General features: G+C 39.3%; 1 protein-coding gene across 1 annotated transcript; it reads left to right on the top strand.

Moving 5' to 3' along the window:
- The first annotated feature begins 2,911 nt into the window (after positions 1-2,911).
- Positions 2,912-3,871, top strand: LOC125307882 (odorant receptor 131-2-like). Its single transcript, XM_048264015.1, has one exon. It carries the CDS (start codon positions 2,912-2,914, stop codon positions 3,869-3,871), a length of 960 nt encoding a protein of 319 aa, XP_048119972.1.
- Positions 3,872-11,019: the final 7,148 nt, after the last annotated feature.

The raw sequence follows: 11,019 nt of genomic DNA, 5'->3' as shown, positions 1-11,019 counted from the left end.
GCCGGTGATTATACAGATTTAACAGACCTCCGAACGTTGGGAAGGCCCATTCATGTGAATGGAACTTTTGCAACACTCTGAAGAGCCGGCGGGGATAATGCATTGTCCGCCGGTAATTATCAGAAAATAAGTCCTGACAGGGAGAACAGGAACCCCGACGCGCAGCGGAGGAACTTGACAGTTGAAGGTCATTTGCGGATAGAACTTGACGGTGCAGGTGTTGCGTGGCAACGTCTTACTAGCTTACTTTCCCCTTTCAATGAAATTCCATTGCAATAAGCCAGTGGTCCCTAAACTACGGCCCGCCAACTCATTTTGGGTGGCCCCCCAAAACATGTCAATCGTATATAGCATCTGGTCTGGGCATGGGAGCAACGACATCGTCAAAAGTATAACCTCCGTAATTTCCCCAATTCATTTTCTATGGCAAGTCTTGGTACAGATGTAATACTCCTTTTGTCCACTGGTTTGTTGTTTTGGCGCTGTTTTTTGCCATAGAAACGGAATGAAATGTAGGCCTACTGTACCTGCAAACAATGTAAGAGGCCTATGATGACTGCATCAGTGCTCAAAGTATTCTAAAAGTGTATCAATTAATTATTTAATAACTAACTAACTTTTATTCAAGTCATATTTCTGGGACTTTCTGGGATAATTGGGCAATTTTTTAATTCACTTTCGTTCAAAATGTTCATACAAATTCACAAAGTTCTCAGGTGAGTGAAATTGGTCATTTCAGATGTTTTGCCAGCACTTCATAAAACTTTCTTATAGTTTGAGAACTTAAAATTATATGTGGGATATTGCTTGTTCACAACTTGAGCTGTGTATGCAAAGACACAGAGTTCAGAGAGTTCACACGTTTTTATTAGTATTATTTCATTTGAGCTACATTTTAACTGATATGGCATGATTGCAATATAAACACAGCTAACAATATTAAATTGCAGTAGCCTATAATTAAATGTAATGGAATATTCAATAGGTAGGCTGTTGTTCACAGCACTAAGCTATTTATGGTTACTATATACTCTCGAAGTCTGGCCCATTCTCTTATTCCATTGCAATAAGCGAACAGACTTCTTGCGGAGTGATATGAAAGACGTTAATCAGAAGCACAAAACCCGTTGCCATTGACAGCAGTGATTTGCTGGTGATTATATACTTTGCCGGTGATTATACAGATTTAACAGACCTCCGAACGTTGGGAAGGCCCATTCATGTGAATGGAACTTTCTGCAGCACTCTGAAGAGCCGTGTAATAAGTAAGGGATAATGTATTGTCCGCCGGTAATTATCAGAAAATAAGTCCCGACAGGGAGAACAGAACCCCGACGCGCAGCGGAGGAACTTGACAGTTGAAGGTGTTGCGGATAGAACTTGACAGTTGCAGGTGTTGCGTGGCAACGTCTTACTAGCTTACTTTCCCTTTCAATGAAATTCCATTGCAATAAGCCAGTGGTCCCCAAACTACGGCCCGCCAACTCATTTTGGGTGGCCCCCCAAAACATGTCCGTGGTATATAGCATCTGGCCCGCATGGGAGTACGACATCGTCAAAGTATAACCTCCGTAATTTCCCCAATTCATTTTCTATGGCAAGTCTTAACAGTACAGATGTAATACTCCTTTTGTCCACTGGTTGTTGTTTTGGCGCTGTTTCGCATTTGCCATAGAAAACGGAATGAAATGTAGGCCTACTGTACCTGCAAACAATGTAAGAGGCCTATGATGACTGCATCAGTGCTCAAAGTATTCTAAAAGTGTATCAATTAATTGTTAATAACTAACTAACTTTTATTCAAGTCATATTTCTGGGACTTTCTGGGATAATTATTTCAATTTTTAATTCACTCGTTCAAATGTTCATACAAATTCACAAAGTTCTCAGGTGAGTGAAATTGGTCATTTCAGATGTTTTTGCCAGCACTTCATAAAACTTTCATAGTTTGAGAACTTCAAATTATATGTAGGATATTGCTTGTTCACAACTTGAGCTGTGTATGCAAAGACACAGAGTTCAGAGTTCACACGTTTTTTATTAGTATTATTTCATTTGAGCTACATTTTACACTGATATGGCATGATTGCAATATAAACACAGCTAACAATATTAAATTGCAGTAGCCTATAATTAAATGTAATGGAATATTCAACTAAGGTAGACTGCTGTTGTTCACAGCACTAAGCTATTTATGGTTACTAATATACTCTGAGTCTCTGGCCCTCTCTTAGAGCCAGGCATAGTGAGCTGGCCCTTGGAAGAAAAAGTTTGGGGACCACTGCAATAAGCGAACGGAATTCTTGCGATGGGATTTGAAAGACGTTAATCAACCCGTTGCCATTGACAGCGGTGATTATATACTTTGCCGGTGATTATACAGATTTAACAGACCTCCGAACATTGGGAAGGCCCATTCATGTGAATAGAACTTTCTGCAGCACTCTGAAGAGCCGTGTAATAATTGATTGTACAACACTGTCCCTTTAATAAATTACAAACACAGTGTTTTCATCAGCATGTCAAAAACGTAATAGACTGCCCACATGAGAGGCTATATAAAGAATATACTTATATATGCAGGGCCATATCTCTCCACTAGTCAGGGAACACAGGTGAGGAATGATCATTGCAGGGCGACAAATTATTTTGTACACTCATTTCATGTAGAAGATAAAAGACAGAAATGTTTACTTAAGATTTCATATAATATAATATCATATATCATGTCATATCATATCATATAACATAACAGCATATAATGTAATATAATGCTACACAGTGATTTCCTAAAGTGTTACAGCATCATTTCTGCACGTAGTAGTCTGTGTGTTTGTGCACTGTGCTCTTGTCAGTGTTAACGTTAATGTGTAACATTCTGTGTCTCTGCTGCGATCCAGGAGAGAGGATCATGAACGAGAGCAATAGCCAGAGTGGGAACAGCAGTGAGGGGCACACCCTGCTGAGAATGAACGACTCTGTGCGCCTGAACCTCTTCACATCTCTGGTCCAGGTCATGGTGTGGCCTTTCCTCTGTATAGAAGTCTTTATGATCTTTGTGTTTTTAAAGAAAGAGGCCTTCAGGGCAGAGGCACGCTACGTGATGTTTGCCCAGACCCTGTTTGCGGACTCGTGCATCCTGGTGCTGACTGACTTTGTGGTGATCACTATGCACGTTCAGCTTGAATTGCCCATCAGCATTTGCATACCACTTGTCATATTGATGGACGTTTTATCCAATGTCTCACCCACCATTATAGTAGCCATGTGTTTAGAGCGGTATGTTGCTATCTGCATGCCCCTAAGGCATGTTGACATTTTTGCCCCCAATAGGACTGTTCTTTACATAGCCCTGATCTGGCTTCTGTGTTTTTTCATACCATTTGTTGACCTGATTATCATGCTCGCCTTTGCCACAAAAGACTACTTTGAAGAGCTTACCTTCTGTTACTATGAAATCATGTTTTACGAGGATTGGCACATGGAGATGAGGGGAATATTTTACATCGGTGATTGCTTAATGATTTTGAGCATCCTGCTGTTCTGCTACGTCTCCATCATTGTCGTGGCCCACAGGGCCTCTGGTGATGACAAGCAGTCGGCCTCTAAGGGCCAGCGCACCATATTGCTGCACCTGTTCCAGCTCCTTCTGAGCACACTGGAGGTCATGTGTCCTTATGTGGAGTCCCAGGTCCTGGAAATTAGTCTCGAAGTCTACCTCATTGTGCGTTTTTTCAACTTTCTGGCATTTTCTATCCTTGCCAAGATAATGAGCACACTAATCTATGGCCTCAGGGATGAAAAGTTCCTGGCGGCAATGAAGTTTTATGTAACATTAAAGAGCAAAGTACATCATGTCCCTAACAAATAATGTTCACTTGCCGTTTTGCTAGGTGCACTAGTGTCTTCTAAGCAAAGGTTTACAGGCCATCTGGCACACAGGGACAAATATGGCAAATCGGCCATCCAACCTGAGGGCCAATGGACTCTCAAAACAAAATATATATTAAGTTTATATTACCGTTATACCTCATTACTAGCCTACCAATCAGTGCTAGCAGAAAAGTGCTGGGCCCATTTTTTTTTCCAGCACATTTCCCCTTAATACTATGCATGGCTCTCAGAATGAATGTTAACATTAATGAATTTCAAGATACTGATAATAATATTCAAATGTACAGTAACTTTCACACTGTTGAATGTTTTGGCACTATAAGTATATAAAATGCATATATACAATAAATCTCTTTAATACTGCTGTGTTACCTAATTTCTGCACAAAGCCACACAAATATTTAGATATAACCATAGTCAGCAGCCCTGACTGCCCAATAATCTCCAGAAAGCATCTTTACATTGTCAGAAAAGTGTAATTTCTTGTTTTTGTTTTAATCTTTTGTTTCAGGTTTACAGACATTGGTCCTTGAATTTCCCCTGGGGATTAATAAAGTATCTATCTATCTATACATTATATATAATATATGCCCGACTTCAAACGATTGTGGGTTTAAACATATGGTATACGGAGCATGCCATTAATTCTAAGAAAACACTTCCTCACACAGTATTTGTTTACAGATGGATTGCAGTGTATGTTTAAATGACTAGGGGAACTAGATGTACCGCATAGCGGTACAAAATATGACCGCCGCTCAGTCGTGTACATCCATTTCGCGAAAATAAATCACATTAATCAATTTGTCTCAATCTTCTACTCCATCCCCCACTCTTGAAACTTTTGTGAATGCTTGTTTGGCATGTGTGTTTGCGGGCCGCACAGAAAGTAGCCTACTGGCGCTGCAAAGGTGAATAGATTTGTAGCACTTGCCAAAAAAATTGTAGCATTGTTATAAAAACCTTTAAAATATCTAAACAATCACAAGTAGGGCAGTTCATCACAGTCCATCCATTGCAACTGGACTGATGAAAGGTACACCTGTAGGCTACATTGTATTTGGGAAAAGCAAAAGGTAGCAGCATAATGTATTTATTTATTTATTTATTATTAAACAAAGCAATCCCTGTCAGTTCCATGGAGTTTTCAACAGCTAACAAGAAGAGAGGTCATGTCATGGATTTTTGTAAATGTTTTTTCTTCTACATATGCAAGAGTTTAGTCATCTAGTTCATATGATATTCAACTTTATTGTCAATGCACAAATTAAATACCAGTAGTCTAAAACAAAATGCAGTTTTACCCAGTGGTGCAAATAACTGACATGTCCAAAAGGGCCTTCGTGAAATGTGTCGCTAGACTGTTCATACACATTTTAACGGGCCAAGTTGCTGAGCTGCTGTCCGTTATTGTTCGTGCAAATATAGGCAGATCAGGCTGGGTTCACCCAGCCTAGTCCATGGTAGGTGCCTGATAGAAATATTGTTTAATTTTGCGATTAAGATATCCACGCACTGGCGCCCCCTCTGCGACGTGTTCTCCCCCCAGTTTCAAAGCCGTGCCTAAGCTATATAAGGTAGGCCCTATGCTAGGCCTATTACACAACATAAATTGCCACTAGGCTATGCTGGCGACTCAAATAAAATCTCCTTTGGGAACCAATGGCTTACAGTATCAAGCAGACTTAAGATGCCATCACTTTGGCGAATTTATGTAGTTTCAGTTCTAGTTACTTTACTTTGAGCCATGCTCTTCCTTACTTGAATCACCTTTGAAAATAGAGCATTGAAGTAGTGGGTGTTTGGGAATGAACGTTAACTCAGATGCTTTTTGAGACTTTGAGCAGAAATGTCCCAGCCCGGTGTTTAGGATGCATCATAGACAGGTTATCTTTCAGGTATATATTTTCCATTAGAAAACCATCACGTTAGCGAACGTGTTGTGGCTAACTCACTTAGCTCCTGTTAGTAGCCTAGGTTATGGTCATAAGAGAATGAGATGACAGTCGAAACATACAATTAGTGCTGTTATCAATTTGCTTGGTAGCCTATAACCGCATTTATGGTTTTCTACAAATACATCAATAATCAAATTGGCCTCCATCACTCAACCAATGCTAACGGTAACATTATTTTACCTACGTCCTTGATATAACTTGTATAAGATTAACGTAGCCTACCTGCAGTAAAAACCAAGCATGTCCGATAAACATTCTCAGATTTATTTCGGCTTCAAGAAGAAATGGGATATACATTTCATGTGGAAATCATCCTACCCTTATTATACGTTCTCTGCGGTAAACAACAGTCCTTGTAGGAAGCGTCTATTGTCTTTCCAATCCACTTTAGATTAACTTCCAACCAAATTACGTCTCACTGCAATGATGCGCCATCTGGTGAACAAACGACTACGTAACGCCAATACTGGAAATGCAGCCAAATGATGATGAATATTTGGTTTTCCTTTAATCCTACTGAATTTATAATTATGTATCGGCCGTTCTAATTGCAGATACCGATAGTATGTGCGTGCCTGTGTGTGTGCGTGTGTATATGTGTGCACCACCATCTACAGGCCAATGAGTGTACAGTCACTAAATGTACACATAACTTAACCCTCTAACCGCCCATGTCACAATATTGCGACAAGCGTCATTACTGAATAAAACAGACGATAGACGCGAGTACAGTGTAAAATCTCATTTGTACTCTTGACCACTAGTTGGCAGACACCCAGTGCTTCGATTCAAGCTCAACCTTTTTTTCCAAAGTTTTCAGGAAGCTTGCGAAAACACGCAAGAAACACACGAAGAAGACGTGCATTTCCTCCATAACGCGGAAGCGATGCGGGCCTTAGTTTTGCACAAATTGAAGCAGAAATACACCAAATGTTGAAAAAAAAATTCACGTGTGATGAAGTCTTGGGTCTGTTATTCACCTATTCTGATTCTGAAGGAGAATATATGCCTTTAGGAGAATATGATCGATCATCTATTGACTGATAGTCACGGAGCGTCTGTGAATGGAGGTGCGTCTTTTTCGACAGTGTTCACTAAGCATACCATGCTTATTTCGACCCTCTGCCCAACATAGCTGGAGGTGCCAGTGACAATAGTGATGATAGTGTCCGTAATGGACGTGGTATAGACAGCAGGGGTTGTAAAAATAGGGCTCTGAAGAACTTCAAAGTCACCCGCGATATGGAACTGATTTGACCAGGCTACTTTATTGTATAGTAGCATAGGGTTTGTGATTATAGTAATAGTTTACTATTGTTGGTTTACATGTGACTGTGTTCCTGTTCATTTGTTATGTCGGTGAAATCACAAAAAAAGAAAGTAAAACTGCTCAAATATGTTCAACATCTAGTATTTACTGAAATGTGCATAATTCACGGTGGTTGCCATCCAGTGACATCATAATATGCAAATTAGATGAGTAAATTTACCCCCTTCATAAACTTCTGGTCATACTCAATGCTTTTCACATTTACAGTAGGACTTTATCTCTGACCACTTGCAAGCCATGGCCTTTTGAAATTTTGATGTAAAAATCCAATTCATATTTTTTAAACCCTGGCGGCTAAAGGGTTAATTACAGTGCATGAAAATGCACTGTACTGTTCTTCCAAGGCGTTTAATGCAGCTTCAACCGTTTAACGTAGAAACTTCATTCAAACTATGTTACGTAGGTCTTACTTAGGACAAGAGTGCTATGTATTTTTCAGCTTAGTAACTTTTATACTTTTTAAACTATTAATTAAAAATTGTTCAAAATGTCCCCATAGACTTAACATGGGCTGATGACATCACAATAGAGCCGTTAAAGGAATTATCCGGAGTAAAATGCACTTTAGATCGATTTACGGATGATTGGGATTACATACGTTGAGTTGACATCCAAATCATGTCATTCGGATGTGTTTTGAGAAAGTTCGATGTTACCGTTTTTAGTCAAAGTTCGTTAGCGTGGAAGTGAGAAGGGCATATTATTTCGCCGCTACAAAACGCTATTTTTATACCTCTTCTACAGTTCCAAACAACATTGCACTTACGTGGTAGTGAGTAGAGGGTCCTTAAAGCCAAACCGAAGTATCCCGAGGTCTTTATGTGGTCGGTAAGAGAGTCCAGACTGAATTTCATCAAGCCAGCCTACCTTTCCGGAAATGTTGCCATCTTTGCTGCCATCTTTAGGGGAAAGTCCGTAGGAGTCTATTGCCAAGTGTGCTCTGGAAATTCACAATTTCGTCGCCGTTAAAAAAAAAAAAAAAAAACATAGTCCAGTATTTCTTTTGAAATTGAAATGAAGTTGTATGGACTGGACTGTGTTTTTTTTTTTTTAAACAGCGACGAAATTGTGAATTTCCAGAGCACACTTGGCAATAGACTCCTACAGACTTTCCCCTAAAGATGGCAGCAAAGATGGCAACATTTCCCACTTCTCACTTCCACGCTAACGAGCTTTGACTAAAAACGGTAACATCAAACTTTCTCAAAACACATCCGAATGACATGATTTGGATGTCAACTCAACGGATGTACTCCCAATCATCCGTAAATCGATCTAAAGTGCATTTTACTCCGGATAATTCCTTTAAGCAATTAGAATCCTATGCCAGGTGGTCAGGCCACCTGGATCAACTGCTAGTCTCAGGCTTTAAGCATACAAACTGGCTCTATTAAGACTACACACCCTGTTCAACTGTTTCCTCTGCCAAAAACTGTTTCAAAATAAAAGTCTTCACTACAATATTTCACTGTAACAATTTAACCCTTTGAACTACTGAACTTTTTAACTGTTCAGCCATTGTAACTGTTACTGTCATCAACTATAACTCCTACCCACTGTAGCTAGTTAGCATGGTTAACATAGTTAGCATTTTAAAATTTTTAACAAAACTGCTAAAAATGATTAGCAAAGTTAGCTAAGTAACATGGTTAGGATAGTTAGCATGTTAGCGTTGTTAACATGTTAATTAGCATAGTTAGCATAACTACTAAAATGATTAGCTAGGTTAGCTAAGTCACATGGTTAGCGTAGTTAGCATGCTAGTTAGCATAGTTAACATAACTACTAAAAATGATTAGCTAGGTTAGCTAAGTCACATGGTTAGCATAGTTAACATTTTAGCATTGTTAACATAGCTAGCATAACTAAACTGTTAGAAAACATTAGCTAAGTTAGCTAAGTAACATGGTTAGCATAGTTAGCATAACTACTAAAAAATAAATAGCTAAGTCAGTTAATTCACATGGTTAGCATGTTAGCATTCTTAATATTTTAACATAACTGCTATAAATTATTAGCTAAGTTAGCTAAGTCACATAGTTAGCATTGTTAGCATAGTTAACAGCATTAACATTATTAACATTTTTTAAAAAAACTGCTAGAAAACATTAGCTAAATTAACTAAGTTAACCATTTAAACTATCCACCTATTTAACTGTTCAGTCATTCCAACTATATTAAACCTCATCTACCTAGCAAATAATTTAACCATATAAACTATCCACCTATTTAACTGTTCAGTCATTCCAACTATATTAAACCTCATCTAGCTAGCAACCAATATAGTTTGTTTTTACTCTGTATGATATTTTACATCATATTTTAGCATTTTCATGAACTATATTTCTAGCATGAAATGCTTTTCTAGTTTTTTTTAGACCCCACCACGGATGAAATTCTACGAAACTTGACATACCCCCAGAGAATGTCAGGTTAATCATACACATACAATGGTGCAGTTCTGAACATCTTAACTGAAGAGAGGGGCGATTAAAGCAGAATGATATTGCATTTTCATTTTTTACCAGGGGGGAGCAAATCACAAATGAGTGATTATGGGCTAGGTTGATGTGAGCCCTTAAGACCAACATACCATAAACATTTCCTCATCCTTGGTGCCATGGTTCAGGTAGTTATTTAGGAAAAACTGCATTTTTGGGTTTCGGGGGGCCCAGCGCGAGGGGGGAGTGGCCCCCGGGGACCAAACGAAAAGTCTAGTGGGGCTACATACCCACCAAATTTCATTTGCCCGAGTGTTTCAGTGTCCTGGGTATAGTTGACCAAATTTTCAGGAAGTAGATGACGGGGGAAAAAAAAGGATTAAAAAAAAACTTTGACAATCCCTATATGACCGCTTCGCTAGCGGCGGTCATAATAATTGGGACAAGATAGGAGTAGAGACATATGTTATCATGCTGTCACAAGCCACAACTAATCAGCTAGGCTTTATCAGTAAATTATATAGCAGACATGATATGAAGATATTTTGTGCTTTGTTGCTTCATGGCGACGTCGGGAGCAACAAACGGTCCTTGCTAAAGCCACCGAGCTGCTGATCAGCAGGAAGATCGCCCATCATGACTTCATTGCATCGGAAGACTGTTGTTCTTCCGGTGCTCTGCTCTCCAGACTGCCAGTAAATTCTCTGAGTTGGTCAGTGAAAGAACTTTGTTGGTCTTGCATTAGCAGTTTCACGCGGGTCATCATTGCCCTTGGACTTTTTCAGGCGGTTGGAAATTGGACTAATTTTAACATGATTATTATTATTTTATTTATTTATTTTCAATTAGCTGTGTTGTCTGTCTTGTATTGTCTTAGTGTCACAGGAACGCTGGCGACTACGCCGCTCCGTCCGGCATCTTTTGTGTTTGTTATTTTTTAAATGTAAGGTAAGTTTACCTGCAAACATCATCATTGTGTGGAAGCAGATAGTGCAGTGGTAACAGGCAAGGGCCGGCACGTGGGAGACCGGTTCAATTCCCGTGTGATGCGTTTTGGCAGAGTGAGTGTGCATGTGTACCAACGTCTCTGGAGAGAAGGCACGCAATTTGAACAAGAAATCGGTTCTCAAACGGAAGTTTTGTTTGCAACAATTAGCTAGTTCATATTGTATAGAACGCCGGTCATTATTGAGAAAATAAGTAAGTACCGGTCTTGTTCCGCCCTGAAGGGACTTATTTTCCCAATAATAACGGCGTTCTATACATAATCCCGCTTATTACACGGCTACTTGCCAAAACAAAATAATAAACCTTTAACGATATGACTTTAGCCTGCATAGTCTAGCCTATTTGATACCTACCGTTCATCGTGGCATTTGATGAGAAACAATTAGTT

Source organism: Alosa alosa, chromosome 15 (assembly GCF_017589495.1).
Source record: "Alosa alosa isolate M-15738 ecotype Scorff River chromosome 15, AALO_Geno_1.1, whole genome shotgun sequence".
Lineage (NCBI taxonomy): Eukaryota > Metazoa > Chordata > Actinopteri > Clupeiformes > Clupeidae > Alosa > Alosa alosa.
This window is presented reverse-complemented; position numbering and strand designations above follow the sequence as displayed.